The sequence below is a fragment of the Ictidomys tridecemlineatus genome, chromosome 7, assembly GCF_052094955.1.
Source record: "Ictidomys tridecemlineatus isolate mIctTri1 chromosome 7, mIctTri1.hap1, whole genome shotgun sequence".
Taxonomy (NCBI): domain Eukaryota; kingdom Metazoa; phylum Chordata; class Mammalia; order Rodentia; family Sciuridae; genus Ictidomys; species Ictidomys tridecemlineatus.
In genome coordinates, this window is record NC_135483.1 from 107127016 (window position 1) to 107152939 (window position 25924).

Sequence of the window (25924 nt, forward strand, 5' to 3'; positions counted from 1 at the left end):
AGATTTAATATAGAATTGACTCATGATTATGGAGGCCCAAAGTCCCACAATATGCTGCCTGCAAGAAAGGCCAGTGGTATAGTTTCAACATAAACCCATAGGCCTGAGAACCAAGAAAGACAAAGAGGTAAGTCCCAATCCAAGTCTGACCAGAAGCTCTGATGTCCAAGAATAGATGATAGCTGTTGGAGCTAAAAGAGAGCAAATTCACACTGTTGTAGAGACAGACAAGGCAAGGCACTGAAGATAACAGAAAACAGTTTTATTTGGCTGCAGCCAGGTTCAGAGGGCACAGCTTTTGCTGTAATTAATTAATCCCCTGAACCCCAAGTTCAGGGAGTTTCAGAGTTTTATACCCAGCATGTAAGGGGAGGGGCTCAGAAATTCAAAGTCTGCAGAAGTTCACATGAAAACAGCTTTTTCTTTTACTGTTTTGGGCAAGTTAACCCTTCAAGGACAATACCTGTGAAGGGGAGAGCTTCTTCTCTCCTTTCTTTCCTCCTCCTGCCAGTTGTTACCATGGAGCCCAATTGGTAATTTATCTTAAAAATGTGGACATCTCTGTGAAACCCCAGCTCAAGGCCAGAGGCCTTATTTGCACCTTTCTACAAACTATTATACTGGATATGTTTGTGAAAAACTAGTAAGGGGGTGTCTAGTACCTGGAGTGCTGATATTTTCTCGGCCAGTGGCCAAGTAAAACAGGGCAACATGAAAATAGGAAGTTTATCTATGTTGAACTTTTTTGCAGAGACTCTTTTGCTCACAGTCCTAAAATCAGCCATGGTGAAGATTTCTGGGGAAGCCCAGTTAAGACTTTTCTGTGGAGAAAGGGGGTGCCACTACAACACTTCCTCATATTTTTGTTCTGTTTAGACTCACAAAAAACTGGATGATGCCCACCCACAACAGAGAGAGATCTTCTTTATATAGTCTAACAATTCAAGTACTAACATTTCCTAGAAACACCTTCACAGACATATCATATAAATACTGTCTTATCAGATATTTGTAGCCTAGTTAATTTGGTAGAAAAAATTAATCATTTTAATTATGTAAATAATATTTTTTAAAAATGTTATAAAGCCAGGCACTGTAGCACATGCGGATAATCCCAGAAACTCTGGAGGCTGAGGGAGGATTGCAAGTTAAAAGCTAGCCTCAGCAATTTAGCAAGGCCCTAAGAAACTTAGTAAGACCCTGTCTCAAAATGAAAAATAAAAAAGCCTGGGGATTTAGCTAAGTAGTAAAGTACCTCTGGGTTCACTCAGTAACAAAAATAAATAAACAAATAAAACAAATACTTACCCTTACTCTGTGCCATGCAGTACATTTTCTTATTTTGCAGTATAGTTCATTTATTTAAATGCAGACAATGAGCACAGTTGACTGGGAAGGTTGAAGCAAGATGATTGCAAGTTTAAAGCTGGCCTCAGAAACTTATCAAGGCCCTCAGTAACTTACTGAGATCCTATCTTGATCAATTTATCAATTGATGCAGACAATAACTAGTTTTGATTTCATGACCTGGGACTGGTAGTTGGATTGTTACTCAAGACAGGCATGCTCTGAATATTATCACAAGCTGATGAAACCTCTAATTAGTGGAGTATAAGAACAATTTATTATTAATATATCTCATAGTTCTCTGGGTTATTTGAGATGAATATTGACTGATATTTTCCTTTATGTTAACTGGTAATATTAAAGAGAAATAACTAGGTTGAGACCTCACTTGTCTGTTGAGGACATCAATGACTTCTTTGGAAATTGGGTAATAGTTTTTGAATATTATAGGAATATTTCCTAAATCATTTTTACTATTTATAATGTGATGGCTATAGACACTAGCCACTTCTAAGTTTAATGTACTTCACTAATATTCTCTCATCACAATCTTGACTCTAGAAAATCAACAAACAATAAATCAAGCTCTGATCAGTGTTTCTGATAAATTCCATGGGAATAAATATTCCTACATGGCCAATTTCAGGTTTTCAATATGGTATCACTAAGAGAGACCAGAAGATCAGCTGTACAAACCTATACAGCATGTTCACAGGTAGATGCAATAGATGCAGGCTGCCTTAAGGTACAGGTAATAAAATAATTAGGAAGGGATGAATTTTGAATATATATTTCCTTTGTTTTTAATGTTAACTTTAAATAATAAAATTTCTGATAATGGCTGCACTTGACATTTGTCTTGCATTTTGCCTTGCAAAATTCCTGGAAATTTGTCCTCAGGCTTTTACCAACAGTCCGGCATACCCCTGAGTTCATTTTAATTGTTCTTTTGATGAAGATGCATGGATGCCTTCCAATTTGAGTCTATTATCAATAAAACTGATACGGACATTTCTGTAAAAGTCTTTGCATGAATGTACTATTTCATTTCTTTTTGGTGCAATTTTCAGGATAAGAGGTTAGATGTATTTTTATAAAAAATGACCATATATTTTTTTGAAAGTTCTTAAACCATGTTGTGCTTTCTAAAAATATATATGAGCCAGGTATGGTAGGGCATGCCTGTAATTCCAGCTACTTGGGAGAATGAGGCAAGAGAATCACAAGTTCAATGCCAGCCTGGGCAACTTACCAAGACAATGTCTCAAAATAAAAAAATAAAAAGGGTGGTAGAGCATTTGCCTAACATGTGTGAAGCCCTTGATTTCAATCCCCAGTACTGCAAGGAAAAAAAAAGATTTATATTCATATCAAATTTCATTTTATAATGGGTAATACATTTACATGGTTTGAAAATTTAAAGAAAATATGTGGAAATTATCTTTCTCGTCTCTGTCTCCTATCTGTTCGGGTACCATGGAGCATAGATGGGTGGGTTCTTTGTCTTAAGAATTCAAAGAATGAAATCAACAGACACAAGGATGAGAGCAAAGTAACAGAATTTTTTAGAGAAAGAAAGAAAGTATAATTCCCAAAGAGGGTGGGGATCCGAAGAGAGGGGTGCCAACTGGTACCTGTTGTCTGGGTGATTTTATGGGCTTGATTGGTCCCTGTAGGTGATTGGTGGGATATAAGATTTCTTCACCAAATCTGGACAAAAGTGATTTTTAAGCTTTAATCAGCACAAGGGTGGGGGTGAGGGTCTGTTGGCATAAGAGGAAGTACCTCTTATAGTTGGTCAAAAGTCTAAGGGCTATTAAGGAACTGTTCTTGTGGCTAAGAACATCTGGGGTCAGGAGCTCGATTTCCTAATCCTCTCTTCCTCCTTTCCTTCTCTGAGACCCTTTTTCTGGCTGCCTATAGGAGGTCTGTCTTACCACTCTGTCCCAGACTTATCACAGGTAATCATTGCAGTTAGTTTTTTTTAATATATATGTATATATTTTAAGTATTTCTGTAAATATTACATATATGATGATACTATACATATGTGTGTGTGTTTGTGTGTGTGTGTGTGTATAACTGGGAATTTAAACCACTAGTGCTTTTCCACTGAGCTACATTTCCATCACTTTTTTTTTTTTTTAATTTTGAGACAGGGTCTCATTAAATTGCTTAGGGCCTCATTAAACTGATGAGGTGGGCCCTAAACTTGCGATCCTTCTGCCTCAGCTTCCTGAGCTGCTGTGATTACAAGCATGTGTCACCATGCCCAACTAAACATTATATAGTCTGTAAATACAAATTAATACAAATTTCTTGTATTCATTTTTCAAACTTTTCATTCTTTCATTTTCTTTTCTTTTTTTAAAAAAAATATACAAGGTTCTTTAACAGAATCCTATCTCTTGCTGTTTTCTATAAAATGGCCTACTTTGGAGATATTTTCATTTCAATATATACAAAATTCCTCCTTCCACCACCCCTACCCCTGTGATTATCTAGTATTTCACTGTATGGATGAACAGATTTTTTTCAATCGTTTGCCTAGTGATGGTCACTGGGGTTGTTTCCAATATTTTGCAACTATAAGCAATGCTTCAATGAATAAGTGTTCCATTTTTTACATCTACAAGTACCTATAGACAAACTCCTGGAAGTGGAGTTGATGGGTCAAAGTTTTGTGTAGAATGCCCCCTTCCTGGTAGTGGCACCAATAGAGTGCCCAGTCAATTTTGTGGATGCTTGCTAATCATTGGTGAAGAAATTTTATTTCAAAATTTTAACTTGCATTTTTCTTTATACAGAAGAGGTTGAAGGCCATATGATGGCACACACCTGTAATTCAGTGGCTGGGGAGACTGAGGAAGAAGGATCTCAGCAACTTAGTGAGGCCTTAGCAACTCAGCAAGATCCTGTCTCTAATTAAAAAAAAAAAAAAAATATATATATATATATATATATATATATATGTGTGTGTGTGTGTGAATGAGCTGGGGATATGGCTCAGTGGTTAAGCACCCCTGGGTTCAATCTCCAGAACCAAAAAGAAGAAGTTGAACTTTTTTTTTCAAAACATTTTTGTCAGCTTTAATTCATTAATTAATTTTTATGTGGTTCTGAGTATCGAACACTAGGTTTGATATGCTAGGCAATCGCTCTATCACTGACCCACAACCCCAGCCCCTTGAACTTTTTTTTTTCCTTACGATTAAGAGTCATTTGTATTTCCTTTTGTATGAACTCCCCTCATTTTTCTGTTAAGATTTAGAATTTCTAGGCTGGGGATGTGGCTCAAGCTGTAGCGCGCTCGCCTGGCATATGTGCGGCCCGGGGTTCGATCCTCAGCACCACATACAAACAAAGATGTTGTGTCCGCCGAGAACTAAAAAATAAATATTAAAAATTAAAAAAAGATTTAGAATTTCTAATTGCTAAGAGTTATCTCTTTAATATTCTTTCTCAGAATATTAAAGAGATAACTCTTTCTCCATGATATGTGTTGAGGCTATTTCTTCCTTATTAATTATTTGTCTTCTGATTTTGCTTATCATGCCTTTTTTAAATTTTTTTTTTTTTTTGAGGTGCTAAGGGATTGAACCCTGGGCCTAGTGCATGTAAGGCAAGCACTCTACCAGCTGAGCTATATCCCCAGCCCTGGTTTGTTTGTTTGTTTGCTTATCATGCTTTTAGCCAAACTTTTTTATAGTCATGTCTTCTGGATTTTGAGTATTACAAAGACCTTCTTGACTCTAGGATTAAAAAGCAATGTCCTGGGGCTGGGGCTGTAGCTCAGTGGTAGGGCACTTACCTTGCATGTGTGAGGCACTGGGTTTGATCCTCAGCACCACATAAAAATAAACAAATAAAATAAAGGCATGCTGTCCATCTACAACTACAAAATAAATACATACAAAGAAATGTCCTCATTTTCTTCTTATTCTTTTTTTTCAATTTTTTACAACTTTTTAAATATTTATTTTAGTTGACAGACCTTTATTTTATTCATTTATTTGTATGTGGTGCTGAGAATTGAACCCAGTGTTTCACACATGCAAAGCAAGTGTTCTACCACTGAGCCACAACCCCAGGCCCTCTTCTTGTTCTTTTATGATTGTATGGAATATATTTATACCATTTTAGTTTGGAGTTTATCTTTGTATATGGGATGAGGCATACACCCAATTTTATATTTTTTCAGATGGCTATATTTCAGTGCCAATACATTTATGGAATAGTTCCATCTTAATCTCAGTGATTTGAAATGCTCTACCCCCCTACACACACACATTTTTTTATTGGTGCATTTTAGTTGTATATAATAATAGTATTTGTTGTTGCATATTCATACATGCATACAGCATAACAATTTGGACAATTTGGATCCCCAGCACTTGCTCCCTACAACCCCTCCTCTCACCCCCTGGTCTCCCTACTTTATTCTGATCTCTCTTTGGAGATGTTGTCAGATACCAAATTCCTCAAATTGTTGGGTACAGTGGGGCATGCCTATAATCCCAGCAGCCCAGGAGGCTGAGGCAGGAGGACTGAAAGTTCACAGCCAGTCTCAGCAAATTATTGAATCCCTAAGCAACTCAGTGAAACCCTGTCCCTCAATAAAATATAAAAAAGGATTGGGGATGTGGCTCAGTGGTTAAGTGCCCCTGGGTTCAATTCCCAGTACACACACAAAAAAGAGGAAAATAAAAACCAAAACTGTCTCTAAATTCCTCAAATTACTCCAGTGTATTTCAGAATTTTCTATTATATTTCGTTAGACTATACATGCACTAGCAATATAGTGTCTCATAAATTAAGGCTGGTAAGTCTAGTGTTCTTGTCACTTTTTTTTTTTTTGAGCTGGGGATTGAACCCAGTGTTTTTACACATGCTAGGCAAATGTTTTACCACTGAACTACATTTCCAGCCCCTTTGTTATGCTTTATTTTCAAAGTTTTCCTAGAATATACACTTGCCTTTTATATTTCTTGTTGATTTCCCTCATTCATACATTAGAATCATTTCATCTGGCATGGTGGCCTACACCTATGATTCCAGTGACTCAGGAGGGTTCAGAACTTAGTGAAACCCTGTCTTATTTTTTTTTATTATTAGTTGTTCAAAGCATTACGAAGTTCTTGACATATCATATTTCATACATTTGATTCAAGCGGATTATGAACTCCCATTTTTACCCTATGTACATATTGCAGATTCACATCGGTTACACACCTACTTTTTTACCTACTGCCATACTAGTGTATGTTGTATTCTGCTGCCTTTCCTATCTACTTATCCCCCATCCCCTCCCCTCCCCCCTCCCTTCCCCTCCCTTCCCATCTTCTCTCCCTACCCCATCTACTGTAATTCATTTCTCTCTCTTGCTTTTTTTCCCCTTTCCCCTCACTTCCTTCTATATGTAATTTTGTATAACAATGAGGGTCTCCTTCCTTTACCATGCAATTTCCTTTCTCTCTCTCTTTCCCTCCCCCCTCTCATCCCTGATTAGTGGTGATCTTCTTCTCATGCTCTTCCTCTCTATTCTGTTCTTAGTTTCTCTCCTTACATCAAAGAAGACATTTGGCATTTATTTTTAAGGGATTGGCTAGCTTCACTTAGCATAATCTGCTCTAGTGCCATCCATTTCCCTGCAAATTCCATGATTTTGTCATTTTTTAGTGCAGAGTAATACTCCATTGTGTATAAATGCCACATTTTTTTTATCCATTCATCTATTGAAGGGCATCTAGGTTGGTTCCACAGTCTAGCTATTGTGAATTGTGCTGCTATGAACATTGTTGTAGCAGTGTCCCTATAGTACGCTCTTTTAAGGTCTTTAGGGAATAGTTCAAGAAGGGGAATAGCTGGGTCAAATGGTGGTTCCATTCCCAGCTTTCCAAGGAATCTCGATACTGCTTTCCAAATTGGAAGCACCAAGTGAAACCTTGTCTTAAAATAAAAAATAAAAAAGAGTTGGAAGGGGCTAGGGTTGTGGCTCAGCGATAGAGCGCTCGCTTAGCACTAGCGGGACATGGGTTCGATTCTCAGCACCACATAAAAAAAGGCATTGTGTTGTGTCCATTTACACCAAATAAATAAATATTTGAAAAAAAAAAGAGTTGGGAATGTAGCTTAGTGATAGCCTTTGGGTTCAATCCTTAGTATAAAAAAAATCACTTATCTAGTTAAAAAGTTTTCAGTACTTTATGCAATTCATAAATGAATTTCCTGCACATAGATCTTTTTCCAATTATATTCAGTTACTCAAGAATGTGATGTTTTCCTCTATGTGTGATGTTTTCCTCTATGTATTTAAGTGTTCTTTTGTGTTCACTTTTTAAATTCATATAGGACTTACATAAATATTATTAAAAAGTTTATTGATAAGAATGATAATTTTATTTTTTGTACCATGGATTTAACCCAGGGGTGCTAAGCCACTGAGCCACATCCCAAGTCTTTTGTATTTTTTAATTTTGAGACACTATTACTGAAGCTAGCCTTAAACTTTGAATCCTCCTGCCTCAGCCTCCTGAGTTGCTGGGATTACAAGCATGCAATACTGTGTCTGGCTATTATAAGTACAAGAACAAAAAGCAATGATTAAATTCTGTACTGTTATAGAACTCATTCATGTATTGTTAAGCTGGCAAATAGTGGGAATCAAATCACCATGCTGTTTATATTTCAATGGATATATTTAAAAGTGTATTGTCTTAATTTTGTTTATAATGATCAATATTTGCATACTCTAGAAGTTGTATCAAACTACAGGTTGAACATTCCTAATTTGAAAATTTGAAATCCAAAATTCAGAACTTTTTGAACATGACACTAGAAATGGCATATTCCATAACATAATACTTTGTTTCAAGTACAAAATTACTTATAAATTGTATACAAAATATGTATAAGGCACTTAGGAAACAAAGAAATTTGTGCTTAAAGGAAAAGATAAATGAATTTATGTTTAAATTTGGGCCCCATTCCCAAGATATCTCATTATGTATATGCAAATATTCCAAAAAAACATATATATCCAAACCCTAAAACACTTCTGGTCCCAAGCAGTTTAGATTAGGGAGACACAACCTGTATTTTAATCCCCACTGAAATTCAATAATGTCAACTGAAGAACCTTTAGTTGGAAAGGCAGCTGATGCTGCTGAAGAGTAGAGTTCCCCTCTGCTTGGACAAGTGTTGGGTAGCCTGATAGGGCTCTTTCCGCTAAGTAGAGGCCCATGAGGTGGTTCTGCTCTGCCTGGCACAATGGGACTAACCCCTCCATCCTCTACTCAGTACCCGAATATTTGTGACCAAGGTAAGCTCTTGATCACTGGCTCTCAGTTCAGGCAGGGAACTTGTTTGTGGGTATTATTCATGTTAGAGAAGGGAAAGTAACTCTGAGGAAGATGAAAGCCAGGATTTCCCAGTTGATCAAACACAATGAAGCCAGAGCTTGGGGGTTTTGAATGACGCGTCCGTCTCTTAGGAGTTGTGTGTTTTGTTACTTTATTTGTGCAGTGCTGGGCCTCAAGCATGTAAGCAAGTGCTCCACTACTGAGCTCCACCCCGAGGTGCGTTCTTAAAGTCAGTCAATCTCGGTGCAGATTCCTCATCCTGACCTAAAGGGAAGCAGGGCTTTCAAAGCAGTGCTTGGCAGAGTGCGTACCACACCCACGGGGCCCACGCCACACGAGGAGGGCCCACCAGCAGAAGAAACGGAGGTCGCCCGCCCCACGCGGCGGAGCCGGATTGCCGGGATAGCGTCGCTAGCGAGGAGACCTGGGCAGCGGACGGCCGAAGAAGGTGGTGATCCAGGACTGTCACTCTCTCGCCGCAGGGGCTGTTTCATTCAGGCGAACCCAAGCATACTTCCTTCACAAGAAGTTAAATACTATAACTATGTCCCGGCACGTTCTTTTCTCTACTCTGTATTAACCTGTGCAACTCGACCACCGCCTACTAGAGGAAGCCCTCAGCGCCAGCTAGGGTCTCCGGAATCCGCGCGAACAGGCGTGTCAGCCCATCCGGGCGTCTCGGGCACGCAGGCAGGAGCGCGCACGCCGTCGCGTCACGCGCCACGCGCGTCCCCGGTCCGGCGCGCTCCGGGCGGAAGTGAGGTCTGTGGCTCCGGTGCTGCGCAGCGTCGGAGTGGAGCGCGGGCTGCGGAGAGGCGGGTCGGGCGGAGCAGAGCAAACGCGAGTGCGGCCCCCGAGCGGCGGTGGAGACGCGGGCCGAGCAGCTCAGTCCGCATCGGAACAGGCCTCCGTGGCGCTAACCCTCGCCTTGACCCTCGACCCATCCCGCCCAGGCGGGCGAGCGCTGGTTACCCAGGCCCAGGCCGCCTCGCGCGGCTCGGTGAGTGGGGCTGCTTGGCGGGGGCGGCACGCACGCCCTCCCCAGCCCCGGCCAGCGGGCGGGCCGGGGCGGTGGCGCGGACGGAAGTGCAGTGCTTTGTGCGACCAGCTCGGGGCGGCGCCAAGGTCGGGCCGGTGGCTGGGGGTCGCTGGGCGCCAGACTGGGCCCTGCTGCGCTTTGTCCGCTGGCCGAGCGGGGGCCCGGGCGCGGGCAGGTGCGGTCTGTGTGGCTGGGGGCTGCGGCCCAGGTGGCCAGCCAGGGGGGTATTCATGGCGCAGGGATGTCCTCTCGGCCTTTTAAAGGTCGCAGTCACCAGAGCAAGAGAGTATGGAAAACAGGGGAACATTGGGGTGGCGTTTCTGTAAGTCAGATTTGGTATTCTTGGGTTTTATCATTTCGAATTATTCACTTTATCTACAAAGTAAGATTCATTTGCTTTGTGGAAATTGAGCGTCCTCCCCTTGCTTGAAAACGCACCATTTAAATTAAGATTTTAAGATTTTCTTCAGAAAGGACATTTTGTGGCACAGTGTGGGTAAACTTTGAAAAAACAAAGTGCACCTTTCCGGTGTCCACAAACAGGGTGTTTCTCCTTTGTAGTGTGTGCGAACGTGCATCCAGTGGATTGTATGAGTTAATGTTTAATAATTAAAGTCACTCATAAACATGTTTTGGAGTGTTTTGGCATGCACAGAAGCTTTAAAGAAGATTTATGTAGTTCATTTTCCTTAAAATTTCCAGTCATCCTTGTATAATTTCAGACTACTTTCTCAAATATTATGAAAGGTTTTAGGTTTTTAAATTTGGCTTTGGCAATTATAAGGCATTTAAACTTTTGTAGGTGAAGAAGTTAGTGGGTTGTTTTTGCTTGTCAGTGAAGACTTCAGCAGTCTAAGGTTACATTTTGTAATGGTAACTACTGTGGTGGAAATTATGAAAATTTTACCTTTCCTGGTCCTTATAAAGTGCACTGAATTTGGTAGAGTGCGTTCTCATGCAGTATTTTCAGGTTACCAGTATTTTCAGCTTGGCATGCAAGCTTTCAAATAAGTTAAAATTAGTTGTGATTTTGACTAAAGGAAAGTTTAGGTCTGGTGGGAGGCGCTGCGGGCTTCTAGTTGGAGACTGCTGACTTATAAGGTTCTCCTGGGTGTTCACTTTGCAGCAGTCACTGAAAATGTCCAAGCAGATAGTGTCCTTTTTCTGCCTCCTGCCTTTCAGAATAGTAAAAGGATTTAGGTTGTGCCCTAAGGCAAGTTCCTGAAACTCCAAAGGAAGGAGGGAGCAGCATGTGCTGTTACTGCCCAAACCTTCTTATTAGAACCTAATATGTTAAGATTTACTGTAAACTAGTTTTTAACCCATATTCATTTTAAGATTGAACAGAATTGTAACTTGAAAATTATTTGAATTCCAAACACTGGGAAATTAAGAAAAGCATAATGCTGTAAAAGTAGATGAGAATTTTGGGGAAAAAAATCTGAAGTGCATTTAAAATATTTTAATTTTTTACAGGCTCTGTGGTTTAAAGGGAAATTTTTGTCTTTCTAGCTTGTCTTATATAGACAGTTTCTTTTCCTGCACCAATTGGAACAGTTTTTAAACAGCAGTGTACCAGCACAATAGACTAATTCTTCACTCATGTCTATGTTTCCCTGAAGTCTGTCCAAGTGTATTGTGCAGAAATTTGTGAATTTCTCCCAGTAGACTGCATATGTTGGTAGTGAAAGTAGACTGGGGAGAGTGGAGAACTTTCTTTTATTATGTACTTTTCTGGATGATGTCAGTGTTACTGAGAAGTTCCAGTGTTGATTAAAGAGTATTGTATGTTGTATATTGGAGTCTCTGAAAGAGAGTTTAAGCCCCATAAAATCAGGGTTGTTGATAGGAAATCTAAAACATTAGGCTTTAAAAAAAATTTTAATATAATTTTTAGTTGTAGATGGACACAAAACTTTTTTTTAAAAAAATTTATTTTTATGTGGTGCTGAGGATTGAACCCAGTGCTTCACAAGTGCTAAGACAAGTGCTCTACCACTGAGCCACAACCCCAGCCCCTAAAATTTTATTATTACTATTTTGTGTAGGAGCTTTGTTTATTTATTTAGATCATGATATACTTTAAAACTAGAGATGATGCAGTGATGGCTTTTTAATTTTAAAGATTCCTGATTGTTCTGATTGGGATTTTCAGGTTGAGGAATTTTTGCTGTCATCAAATCTAAGATTTTTCTTTTCTTGTGTAGGTGTCAAACCGCCCATAGTAATTCTGACAGTTGAATCATTTCAAGTGGAAAACTTTAAAGAAGTGGTACCCTGTGGTTCCAGCCTTGCGATTGGGTTCCTTGGTCTAAGCCAAGTCAGAACTAGGAAACTGGTAGTTTCTGGATAACTAGTGGCCTTAGATTCCAGGCAGGTTGGTGATGGTTTTTTTTTCTTTCGTTTTTCATTATGCAACTGAAAAAAGTGCAGTACACTATATGCTCATGTATGCAACATCCTGATGTACAGATTATTAGCATTTTACTGTATTTGCCCATTTTGGTTGAAGTGTTTTAAATTAAAGACATGTCTTTATGTACTTTAATATGTATCTCTAAAAAATTATGTATACATGCAACCTCAAATATACTACACATAGCGTATCATCTGATACTAATTTGGGTTTTGTTCCAAATATCCTTAAAATTTTTTTTTTTTTTTACAGTTTTTAAACTCTAAATCAGAATCCATACAAAATCTGTTTGTTTCCTTTATGTCTAATCTTATTTAAAAAAATTTTTTTTTTGTAGTTGTAGATGGACAGAATGCCTTTATTTTATTTTTATGTGGTGCTGAGGATCAAACCCAGTGCCTCACACATGGCTAGGCAAGTGCTCTGCCACTGAGCTACAGCCCCAGCCCATAATCTATTTTAATTTAGGACTACCCCCACCCCTGTGCCTTTTTTTCAGATGAATGACTTATTGAAGAAACTGAGTCATTTGTCCTCCAGAATGCCCCATCTTTTGGTTTTGCCTGATTCCTCCATACCTCCAACTCCTTGACTTTTCCCCAGAACTGGAAGTTAGAGGCATAAAAATATATTTGACTTCTGTAGCAGTACATCTTTGATGATACATAGTAATTCATATTTCATCATGTAAGGATGCAGATAGTTAAGTAATTTGACTCTTGGTGATGTTAGGTTTGATCTTTAGGTTCAGGTTTCAAGTCTACTAATCAGTAAACAGATTATGTTTCAGTAACTCTGAACTCAAGTTAATATTACTATGATAAATCCCATATGTTCTGTTGAATAATTCTTCAGTTATTCTTGCACATTCAAAAAATACTTAAGAACTTCACTTTGTGAGATGGAGAGAGGCCATGTGGATCAAGGAATTTCCTCAGTTCTTTGGGATTATAGTATTGGGGGAATGAACAAATAATTTGAGCTTTTTGGTGTTTGTTCAGAGAGATGTGTCTGTTATAAGTTATTTTTTGCCTCTGTCAAATTGTTACAAAACTGCAACACTTTCATTAATCCTGTAATATTTTATCTACATGTAACTTTTAATTCATTAAAATGTTTTAATAACTTTAGAAAATATATATTATCAGCTTCTGAGGAAGTAGAAATTCTTTCAGGAAATGTAATCTCAATTCAGACGTGGTTCTGTGAAATTTTTAGTGGCACGTGGGTTAAACTGTATCATTAGAGGTCTAGACTGTAAGGCTATGGAAGGGGAGCCTCGTGGTTTCCAGTGTATTTGAGTTTTTTTTTTTTTTTTTTTGCAATTTTTGGCTATCACAGCACAGTGATAATTTGTGTAGTTTTTGATGTATAGTTTTCATTTTGTATACCTAGGAATGTAGTTTTTATTTTGTATACATAGGAATGGTATATACCCAGGGAATGGGTTGTGCTGTTTATGAGCTTCATTGCCTGTCATACGATAGCTGCTTGCTCAACCCACATTTAAGGGTCTCCACCTGCTTGTAACCTAACCTGTTTCTCCATAGTCATTTATTGCTGATTCCTACTTGTAACCTAAGCTCCAGATATACCCAGCAGTCTAATATTTGCAATATGGGTCTTGAATTTTCTCATTCCTGTGGCTAGTTGTGAAATTTGGAAATGCTGCCTCTTGAATCATGTTTCCTGATTATTCCTCCCTCCCCTATTGAATTTTTGTTCTCTCCATTCAGCTCTTAGAACAATTTATTCACTTGTGACTCTTAATACTCTGCCCTGTATCACAATTATTCATGATTTTTGTTTTAATTCTTATAGGCCTGTGCTGTTCAGAATAATAGCTGTAACTTACATCTGATTATTTAAGCTGAAAATTCAGTTACCATATTTGGACAGCACAGACATAGTTTCCAACTTTGCAGAAAATTCTGTTGGACAGTGCTTTTTCTAGATTGTAAATTCAGAAGGGAGGTACTGTGACTTCTTCCTTTCTCCATGGCTTTTGCATAGTGTTTTGCTAATCTCATGTTCAGTTAAGAAAATAAAATTAGATTTTGGCACAGAATGCAGAGAACTAGAGTTTGGGAAATATTTATTTCTTGAGAAATGATAGTTAAACCTGAGAAGTTAATGAAGTATTTGAGAACCTTCATGATTCCTATGTTGTAGATCTCCAAGAGTAGGTTAAAAGTGTAGAGGAATTGGATTTGGCAATTGCCAGTTTGGGGGATAAAACACAATTGATCCTTCTGCTTACCTGCTTCCTTTCTTGTTTTTTCTTTATTTTGTAGGTCTGTGCTGTCCAATGTGGTAGTCCTGGACATATGTGACTAAGTTGAAGTTAAATAAAGATGAAACATGAGATCTTGCACCAGCCACATTTTTTCAGGTGTTCATAGTCACTCTAGGCAAGTGGCTGCCATAATGAACATCAGGAAGGGAAGAACATTCTGATTAAGATATCATTTAACTGTAGTTTTGGATGTAGCAAATCTAGCTTTGGTTTAAAAGTCTTAAAAAAAAAAAAAGAATTGTTCTGTTGATAAATGCCCTTATCTCTGATGCTGTCAATTTATTCTTACTGAATTTGTTACAGAGGCTAAGGTTGTGAGCTAGTTTATTCTGCATACTGAACTGCTTAGCTGTGACTTATGAGTTAGGTGAGCTGAAAATTTGAAGTGCTTCATTTTTGTGTTTTGTCTTTATTTTTATTTATTTATTTATTTTTGTGGTGCTGGGGATTGAACCCAGGGTCTTGTGCATGCTAGGCAAGCACTCTGCCAACTGAGCTATATCCCTAGCCCTGTGTTTTGCCTTTAATGGAATTAAAAAACTAGAGTTTTAAAGTGTGTGTGTGTGTGTTTTTAAGAAAGTGAGTAGGTATTTGAACCTATTTTGTAAGAAAACAGCACCAAGTGTATGTTCTCTGCTTTTGTGGGCCTGTATTCTAATTGGACATGTGGAGAAGGCATACACTGAAAAAGTAAACTAATGTACATGTAATGTGTGGGTTTTTCTACCGCCCCCACCCCTGCCCCCAATTAAAAAACAGAACTTTTAGCCAGGAGTCATGGTGCTCACCTGTAGACTCACCTACTTGAGAGTCTGAGATAGGAGAATCAGTTGAGCCCAACAGTTTGCTTGAACAACATAGACCCGCATCTCAAAAACAAACATCAAAAAAAAAAAAAAAAAAGGAAACAAGAAGTGTGGGGAACTTTTTCAGAGCAGTTTTAGATTCACAGCAATATTCAAAAAAATTCAGAGTGCCATACATACTTCTTTCCTCACACAGTTTTTATGTAAATTAAAGATCATCTTGCTCTTTTCAGTCACATAATCCCTGGGGCCAAAAAAGAGTGACTTACTGGATGAGGACTAGGGAAAGCTCATACTTAAGTTGAGAATCTTATTTTAGTTAGGGAAGGAACAGAATCATAACTAAATGTTTGAACTTTTCAGGAAAAAAAAAGATTAGTGAGTTTTAGAACATTGAGTGGGTTAATGAATAGCTGGGCTGTAAGCTAATTTTTCTTTTTTTAGGAAAAAAAATCAAGTTATTTTTAAAAATACAGAAAAGTGAGGAGGAACACTAAACCCAACTCATGTAGAGATAATTACCTTAATGTTTTTATGTTTTCTTCCACACTTATTTCCATGTGTTGGAGGTGCCAGTGACCATAAGTTGATGTAAATTTGGGCTCAGTATTGTACCCTACTTTTTTCACTTAACATTGTATCAATCTTGTGCTTTTTTGTGGACCCAGGATCAAGCCCAGGGCCTAGTGCTTGCCAAGCAAGCTCTCTTAACACTGAGGTATACCTCCATTTTCCGTAAATGATTTTTTAAAAGCACCTGCATATTTCATGGCTTGGATATATCTTAACTGTTCTTTATTAAAAGGACATTTAGGTTATATGAAGAATGTTTTTTCTTATATAGAGAATACTTTTTCCTGTTAGTTTCTGATGGACTGAAGAGAGTTGTAAAGAACTAAAGAACTGTTTATAACATCCTGGTTGGGCATTAATTAAAACATTTGGCGTTCATTTTGTGTTGTCTGCTAGTTGGGAGAAGCTTGAAACACCTTTTAGATAGGCTAGAGAATTAGATAGGCTAGAGAAAGATTCTTAGTACGTGCTCTTTTGGGGACTGATACTGGAGAAAAAATCTTGAGAACAAAAACACTTGGCTAAATCACTTTTTTTTTTTTTTTCCTTTTAGTTCTTGAAATCATGAATCCCGTTTATAGCCCTGGATCTTCTGGGGTTCCCTATGCAAATGCCAAAGGAATTGGTTATCCAGGTAAGTGAGTAGAATTTTTCATTTTTGATCACTTGGTATATTTCCATAGCATTGAAAATATTTAGAGTGGACAAGGAAGAAGATAAATGAAAATGAAAAATTAAGAGACAAGACTGGCTTTGATCAAAGTTTAATTTAGTAGTTTCAGCAGTTGGGACCAAGATCTTGTTTATCTAAGTTGGTCTGGTAAGCCTCACTTCCTCATCTTAGCTTAATAGTAGTCACAGGTCCTATTTGTTCCTCCCCATTGTGGCTCAGCCCTCATAGCAATCTTTCACTTTATTTCTGCCCTGTAAGAAAGCCCCAAAGGCTTTTTATTTCCTATTTATATCATATCTAGGGTTTGTCCTGATGGAACTTTAGTTTCATCCCTGGGTCAGAGAGGACATACTTCTAACTAAGGCCTGAACAGTACCGAGTCAGCAATGGTTGTCCTGATTGGTGACTTTGAATAAAGGATAAGTATTTGCAATGTTATTATTTCTTCGCGGATTTTAATAATATGGTTGATAACCCTAAAACCTTGTTACAAAATCCTTAGAAAATGAGCTGGGTACCGTGATGCATGCCTGTAATCCCAGTGGCTCTGGAGGCTGAGGTAGGAGGACTGTGAGTTCAAAGCCAGTCTGAGCAATTTAGCAAATTCCCAAGCAACTCAGTAAGACCCTGTCTCTAAATAAAATATTTTTAAAAAGTGCTAGGCGGGGATGAGGTTGTGGCTCAGTGGTAGAGCGCTTGCCTACCATGTGTGAGGTGCTGGGTTTGATCCTCGGCACTATATAAAAATAAATAAAATAAAGATACTGTGTCCAACTACAAATAAAAAAATATTAAAAAAAATAGTGCTGGAGATGGGCTTAGTGCCCCTGGGTTTAATCCCTAGGGTCAAAAAAGAAAAGAAAATGGAATAAAACATTTGCAAATGTATACCTGAACTTGCAGGAGGGAAAAGGATTGTCTAGGGCCAAATATGGGAGTGGTGTGAAATCCATTTTATTTAACCATTAAGGTAAGGGGTCTGTCTAAGAGGTATTTGTTGTTTGTGGATTGTAACAATCCACATGGGAATAGGCTTCAGATTTTGTGAGACAGTAAGTAGGAGTGGGCTCTCATCAATTGGTTTGATTTCTAGAGAGTTGATCTCCAGGAAAGAGGTGGTCCCACCCAGAAGCTTGAGTCTGCATGGGCTCTGAGAAGGAGGGATGGCTTTCCTAAGATTTTGTAGCCATTTCGGGGATGTTTAGAACACTGATTTGCATTACTGTGCATTTCCTAGGGGCTCCAGAAGTTTAGAAGCCAACATAAAAAATATTCTTCAACTTGCATTTCCCCTAGAGCCCCTGACAGAATGCGTAAGTGCTGTGGAGGCATTTGTCCTCAACCCAGCTTGCGTGGGCTTCCCACAGACAAAATTCTGCCTGCTTGCATGAAAAATCATTATAAGACACAGGGTGCTGTCAGGTGAAAGTCACCAGTCATGACTGTTTGCTGTGTCACACCGACAATTTTAGAATAATTACAAATGGAAAAGAAAGAATCAAAAACATAAGAGGGGAACAGTATGCTGGGAGAGAAAAATTAACCAATCAGAACTTAAAAATGGCAAAAAAAAAAAATTGGACAAAATTTAGGTTAATTTGCTTGTAGAACACTGCTAAAGTGAGAACCAGAAAGCAGTATTAGGATTGGAGGGCGGGGGGAATAGACTGGCTAAGAAGTTTGAGGAGAATGAAGTGCTCCAGGAAGCATAAACACCAGCTCTGTATAGTGGTATTAATGCTGAAATGTGTGTATTTGTTCTTCCTCTTTGGTTGGCCATTGACAGGGATTGGTAAACTCTACATGAAGGTCCAGGTAGTAAATATTTTAGAATTGTATAGCTACTCAGCTCTGTCTCTGTAGCACAAAAGCAGCCTTTGGCAATACTCCGTGTGGTGTGTTCCAGTACAACTGTAAAAATGGGTGGTGGGCCCTGTGGGTTGTTGCTGACACTTGGTTAAGAGAATTTTTGGAGTAAGCTGCTTTTTTTACCCCCTCTCACATTTTTTATTTTATTTTGGAGTCTAAAAATTACATTTAAAAGAAAATTTCTGTAATTTTAAAGACGTTTAAAATTTTGTATCTTTTTACATAGTTTTTGCCTTCATTTCCTTATACTTATTTTCTATTTTCTTGGTTTTGAGATTTTTATGTCTCTCTTACTTCTGTACAACTTTATGAGAGGGGCTGGAGTTGTAGCTCAGCAGTAGAGTGTTTGCCTAAGCTACGTGCGAGCCCCAGGGTTCAATCCCCAGCACCACATAAAAACAAGATAAAGTAAAGGTGTTATGTCCAACTACAACTAAAAAATAAATTAAAAAAAAAAAAACTTTATGAGTGAGGTTTCAATGCAGGACTCTAGGTCATTTAAATCGGGGAGTCAAAAATATGGGAAGATGTGCCTGCAGGAGGTGACGGCCAGCATAATTTCAACCAAAAGCTGACAAGACATTTTAATATAGGAAAGTACTTTTGTGCTTTAAAAAAAAATTATTTTTTTAGTTGTAGTTGGACACAATAACTTTATTCCATTCATTTATTTTTATGTGGTGCTAAGGATTGAATCCAGGGCTCTGCGCATGCTAGGCTAACGCTCTACTGCTGAGCCACAGTCCCAGCCCCCTTTTGTGTTCTTTTATACTCTTACTGACAAATGGAGAGACTGGTTCTATTACTGTTATTTTTATTTACACTTAAATAGGAAACTCTTCTCAGAAATGCTTTATATTTTGTTATAATTACTGATATAATTGATTTATATCCAGAATTTTGTTTTCTTTGCTCATTTTTCTCTTGCCATCATTTGGATTAATCAAACATTTTTATTTAATTCTTCTATTAGTTTTTTTTTCACTATTCTCTTAATGGTTACTATAATATAACATTTTAAACATCTTCTCTTTCTCCTTTTGTATTATTGTTGCCATGCCTTAAGACATTACTGTTTTTATTTTGTGCAGTCAACAGCTATTAACTCAGTTATTTGTAGTTCTGTTTATTGCTTTCTTTGTTGACACATTTCTGTCTGGGTCTTTGTTCTTTATCTGAATAACTCCCTTTAACACCCCCTCCCAATCCACAAACTTTAATTTTTTTTTTTTAAATTATAGGTGCACACAATATGGTTATTTATTTATTTATTTTTATGTGGTGCTGAGGATCGAACCCAGTGCCTCACACCTGGTAGGTGAGTGCTCTACCTCTGAGCCACAACCGCAGCCCTGTAAATAATATATATATATATATATATTTTTTTTGTTGTTATTGTTGTGCTGGGGATTGAACCCATGGCCTTGTGCATGCCAGGCAAGCACTTACCAACTGAGTTATATCCCCAGTCTCACAAGCTTTTAATAGATTAAAATAGAAATTTTATTCTCTCCCAGTCCTGGATACAGAAGTTTGAAATTAAAATATGGGTAGGGCTACAGTCCTTGCCTTTTCTAGTTTCTGGCATTGCAGGTCATCCTATACTGGTAGCCCTGGGGCCACATCAATCCCATTTCTGCTTCCATAGTCAAGACCTCTGCTTCTCTTTTGTGTGTATTCTTTAAAGTCACTTGTCATTGGATTTAGGGCTCACCTGAGCAGTCAAGGATGATCTCATTTCAAGATCCTGAGTCATATTTGCTAAGTCTTATTTCAAATAAGTTCATAGTCATTTTCCTAGGGATCTAATGTGATATCTTTTGGGGAGCCTTTGTTTGTTTTTGTTTATAATGGTGAATATAGATTTTTAGGTTGGCAGTTAATCTCAGACATTAAGGATGTAATTCCATTGTCTTCAGTTTTGCATTGCCTTTGGGAATCAATTTTTGCTTCTCCCTTGCCATCCGTTGCGCTCTCTGTTTTTTTTTTTTTAATATTTATTTTTAAGTTGTAGTTGGACACAATACCTTTATTTTATTTATTTTTATGTGGTGGTGAGGATCGAACCCAGGGCCTCACATGTTCTAGGCAAGTACTCTACCGCTGAGCTGCAACCCCAGCCCCTCCCTATGGCTTTTAAAATATCTTTAAAAAAAAAAAAATCTTCCTTCCTTCCTTCCTTCCTCCCTCTCTCCCTCCCTCCCTTCCTTCCTTCCTTCCTTCCTTCCTCAAACCCAGTGACTCACATGTGCTACAGCCCTAGCCCCTAAAATATCTTTGTTTTTACCATCATGTAACTAGATATCATTTTCTTGGTTTTTGTCTTGCTTAGCATTTAGTGAACTTTTTGGTCCTTGGTTTGTTTCTTCTAGCCGTTGCAGTACCTGTGCAAGTATTTTTCTGTTCCTTACTTTTTCCTGGGACTTCATTAACATTCATATACATTCATATACCCCTTTTCTTTTTGAATTTTCCAGTTTTTTACCTCAATTAACTTAAAATATGGATAGCTTCTACTGTTCTATTTTCATTTCACTAATCCTGATTGTGCTCAAATTTGTTGTAAAATCATACATTGAATCAAGACTTTTTATCTTCTCTAATATATTACTCAGTTATTTGAAAGATCTTTGGGCTGACTGCAGACTCTGGATTCGCTGTGGGTCTGTTTCTGTTGTTAGTTTGTTTTTCAGTCATTTCTCTCAGGTTGTCTGGGATTTTTCTTTGGTTGTCACACATGTTATATTAGAAATTGTGGGTGGTCCTGATGAGGTCTTCCTTTGCCAGGTAGATAACTTACTGATTGATCTTAATCGACTCAGGGAATGAGGATCTCTTGCCCATGCTGAGTTGACAAGTGTCCCAGGCCAACAAGTCATGTATTCTAATTTCTCCTTTGGTGCACAGAAAGTAGTGGACTCTTGAGTTGGAGTTAGCAACAGATACATTTTGGTGGGGGCGAGTGGGCAGGATAACACTTGTGGAAAATCAATGGGGAGGAAGCAGAATTGGATAGGAAGAGCCTCAGACTGGAGTGCTTAATCGAGGAAATCTCAGCCAGGCTATTGGGTTTCCTGGAGCAAGGATTGGCAGTTGCAGGAGGCTTGTGTTAGGCTGCTACTGCTGGAGGTCATCAGCCCGCGTATGTCTTCACTGTTGGAACAGCAGGTTAGTTTTGGGAAAGTGATGTAGCAAGTGTCTCACACTTTGCTTTGTCAACTTAAATTATTCTAGAAATCACTTCCATATAATTTCACAGAGATTTTTTTTTCTTTTTTTAAAACATAATACTATTGAATAAACCCTCCATTTTGTGAGGTTTTCTTTTTTTATATTTATTTTTTGTTTTATTTTTTAAATGTTTATTTTTTAATTGTAGGTGGACATACAATCTTCATTTCATTTTTTCGTGTTGTTGAGGATCTGACCCGGTGCCTCAGTGTGCAAGGTGACATGCTACCACTGAGCCACAACCCCAGCCCCTTGTAGGGTTTTCTTGTAGGGTTTCCTTTTGAAGGGTGTTAGAGTTATTTGAATTGTTTGCTGTTTGAATGATGCTTCAGAGTAAATGACCTTGTGCTTATATTTGTTGTGGAAATTAAAATTCAAGGTGAATGTTAGAGGTAGAGTTGTGTATCAAAGAGTAAATATGTTTACATTTGATATTTTTGGATACAGCATCTTTCTGTTTTGCCCAGGCTGGGGTTGAACTCAGGATCCTTTAGCTTCAGCCTCCCATATATACATGTGCAGCTTTTTTTTTTTTAAAGAGAGAGAATTTTTTTTAATATTTATTTTTTAGTTTTCGGCAGACACAACATCTTTATTTTTGTATGTGGTGCTGAGGATTGAACCCAGCGCCGCGCGCATGCCTGGCGAGCACACTACCACTTAAGCCACATCCCCAGCCCTACATGTGCAGTTTTTAAGATAATGCCAAGTTCACTTCCATCGAGCTTTTTCTATTTTATCCTTCTGCTAGAAGATCATTTTTCCACAGCCTTGCTGACAAAATGTCGTTTAATTTTCAGGTGGTTGCTATTCCGGTGTGAGATGGTATCAGTGTAGTTGTAGTTTGCAGTTCTAACAGTCCATGTCTATTTTTTTTTCCTTGGGTTTTTGTTCTTCTAGTTTTACAAGTTATAGGTAGATGTGGTGGTATAGGTTTATAATCCCAGCTACTTGGAAGACTGAGGCAGGAGGATTAGAAGTTTGAGGTCAGTCCAAGTAACATTAGTGAAAACCTGTCTCAAAGTAAGAAGGGCTGGAGATGTAGCTCAGGGGTACCTACCGGATGTGAAGTACTATATTCAATTCTCTGAACTTCCCAAAAAGAAATAAACGTTAAGTGTGTCAACCCTTTACCTAAGTAATTTGTAAATATTTTCTCCTAATTTGTCTTTTTTTCCCCGTTTTGATGGTATTACTATAAAGAGATCAAGCACATAAAAATGCTATAGTTGAAGTTCATCATTTCATTCTCTTGCTGTGAGGAGTCTGGCCTTTCCAAAAGCCTCTGCATGCCAGAAAAGAATGAGAGTAGTTGTTGAAGGAGACACTTCTTGTTGTCCACTGGGGGACATTTTTAGGAAGCTGCTAGGGCTAAAAATATCCGAAGGGTAGAGAAAGAGTTCTTCTCAACAAAATTCTGGAGAGAATAAGAGAAAGAGTTTGGTATTACACCCACAGCCAGCTAAAGTAGCATGCCAGTAGGGTCTTTTCAGACTACCCCTGTGGGGTTATATGTAGCCCAAGTGAAAACGGTTGAAGTAGAAATAGTGAGGTGAGCCATGTTCAGCTCTGGTCAGGATGGTGGCAGAGCAGATGGGATGTAGCTGATGGAATGGAGAGAGTGAGAGGCTCCATACCAGAGGCCAGTTGTATAATGACCCTCTGTTGGTTATTCACTAACTATTTTAAATATGCTTTGTGATCTGTTTGATTTTAGAGCACATTAACTCATTGTTAGATGGTTGTGAAGGGAAGGGCCAAACAAACATAACAGTAAGACCCTTGAAGCAAATACCAAACAGATGATTCTCAGAGAATTTACTAGTGGATTTTATGGAGAGAGATAAAATTGGATTTTGTGGGAATTCCTGCACATGCCTAAGCATAGGTCAGTGGTATTTCCTTTTCTGACTGACTCCCTGGTATATAAGCTATATACGGTTAGCTCCTATGGGTGAATTGAGGCAGCTCCAGAGCCTACTTGGCTCTCCTTGCATTTGGGCCTCTGGGGAACCTCTCCAGGTCAGTCTACAGAATACTGGTGGAAATTTCTGCCCTGCTGTTTTTACAATGGCCACTTGAAGTCTGTTTCAAGTGAAATCCTCCCTTGATGTCCAGAATGAGTGAAGTTGATAAAACATTTTACCACTGCACATTATTCTCTGACTAGGGGGAAAGTGGGAAAGTGAGAATCTAGAGATAAACCCAAAATAGTTTCTACTGAGATAGAGGAGGATCAGTTTCAAGATCAAGGAAAACAACAACAACAACAACAACAAAAAACCAGATTCATGTAAGAGATGAGATCTGGCCACTTGTAGGAATTCCTGTGGGCCATTGTCTTACTTTTCTTATTGAAACTTGTTGGACTGCTTGGAAAGGTGGGATAGCAAAACAAGGGCATCCCGGCTGAGGAGGGGGTGCTACAGGGATTCTAGAAAGGAACTTTATATATAACCTTCAGATAAAACCTACTGAGGGACCTACGGGTGTAGCTCAGTTTAGAGCATTCGCTGAGCATGCAGGAGCCTTGGGGTCTATCTCCAGTGCTTTAAAAGAAACCAAAAACCAAACCTATCCATAATGACTTAACCCTTTGGAAGTTCACTTAGACCACCAATTCCTGCCCCTAGTTTTCACCTCATTCTAAAGGTTTTCATCACTTTGTTTACTGTTACATTTGTTCCTTAAAGGATCATGATACCACCCTAAATGTCCCAGTCTAAGTGCCCTAGCAAACAAACACCTTTCTCTGAGCCTCTTCAGCACAGTTTCTTTCGAAGGCTGCTGTTCTATTTCTTTCTTTCTTTCTTTTTTGGTACCAGGGATTGAACCCAAGGGCTCTTAATCACTGAGCCATATCTCCAGCCCTTTTTATGTTTTATTTTGACACAGGTTCTTGTTAAGTTGCTTAGGGCTTCGCTAGGTTGCTGAGGCAACTTGTGATCCTCCTACATCAGCCTCCCAAGTTACTGTCCCATGCCAAGGAACCTAACTGTTGTTTTGTTTCATCAGGTGAGGGAAGAGAGGACTAAAGTACAGTTTCTCACAAGTAGTAGTTAGGGCTAGCAAACATGGGTCTTCTCAGTGGCACTCTTCCCCTTGTATGAAAAAGAATTTCTAATGCCCTGGCTGTCACATCTTCCTGCACTATGAACCAGGGAGTCAATCAAAAGGGGATCGGGGCCTCATGGGTCTCTGGGCTCTGAGAAAGGCTGGGGAGATGACTGAGGCCTCCTCTGCTAGTAGACATCTGGATAGGGGGCAGGATTCTGACTTTCATACTAAATGTCTTGGTGTTTCTTTGTGTTCATGTTTGGAATTATTACTGGCTATTAGTTTAGTCTTCTAAGGATTTCTCATTTAATAAAGAACAGCTTGCTTCCATAAGTTTCTTTTCTTTTTTTTTAATATTTATTTTTTAGTTTTAGGTGGACACAATATCTTCATTCCATTTCTATGTGGTGTCCAGGATAGAACCTAGCGCCCCGCACATACCAAGCGAGTGCGCTACTGCTTGAGCCAAATCCCTAGCCCCATCTTTTCTTTTTTTTTTTAATTATTATTTTAGTTGTTGATGGGCTTTTATTTTTATTACTTATACGCAGTGCTGAGATGTAAACCCAGTTCTTCACACATGCTAGGCAACTACTCTTAACACTGAGTTACAACCTCAGCCCCCATATGGTTCTTTTCTTTTCTCTCTCTCTCTCTCTCTCTCTCTCTCTCTCTCTCTCTCTCTTTCAGAATTTCTTTTTTAGTTGTAGATGGACGCAGTACCTTTATTTTGTGGTTTTTTTTTTTTTTTTTTTTTTTTTGTGGGGCTGAGGATGGAACCCAGTGCCTCACACATGCTAGGCGAGCCCTCTACCCCTGAGCCATAACCCCAGCCTCCCATATTGTTTTTGATTGGACTTTTTCTACTTCCTGGTGCTTGCAGGGCCAGTTGGAGCCCCTTCAGTAAGAAGACTGACATGTAATGATATTGACAGACTGAGGTTATGACTGGCCACCCTGAACTGGGAAAGTTGTTGGGGATTAGAGTATGAAAAAGTCTGAAATAAATTTAGGAGTTTTAAATAGTGCCTAAGAACAATAACACAAAATAGCTTTTAAATGAAAATATGCAATAATGTGGCTATGTCTTTGGAGTCACTGAGAATATATGTCCTTAAAACACCTTTTGTTGCTCACTAGTTGCAGCAAAAATAGACTCTTAGCTCCAAGAATCATGATTCTTTCATACTTTATGCAGTGAAGACAGATGAAGGTAACTGGACCTACCATACTATATATACCCTTAGCACACTAAT

The 25924-nt window shown here is 38.6% G+C and overlaps 1 protein-coding gene and 1 long non-coding RNA gene across 8 annotated transcripts in view; one reads left to right on the forward strand and one right to left on the reverse strand.

The window, feature by feature from the left end:
* Nucleotides 1–8842: 8842 nt before the first annotated feature.
* On the reverse strand, nt 8843–9368 carry LOC120893021 (uncharacterized). The gene is made up of 2 exons (XR_005737929.2): nt 9133–9368; nt 8843–8972 (listed from the first exon to the last, which is right to left on the reverse strand). It is a non-coding gene; the product is annotated as an uncharacterized LOC120893021 (long non-coding RNA).
* Nucleotides 9369–9501: 133 nt separating this feature from the next.
* Fam168b (family with sequence similarity 168 member B) overlaps nt 9502–25924 on the forward strand; it is a 34344-nt gene continuing 17921 nt past the window's right edge. For 2 of the 7 annotated variants that reach the window (XM_013365643.4, XM_021721678.3), the window contains exons 1-2: nt 9502–9708; nt 16392–16472. In XM_013365643.4, coding sequence (XP_013221097.1) covers nt 16403–16472 — 70 coding nt within the window. In that variant the 5' untranslated portion in view covers nt 9502–9708; nt 16392–16402. The other 5 variants (XM_040294231.2, XM_005315862.5, XM_013365733.4 and 2 more) reach the window with 5 other exon arrangements.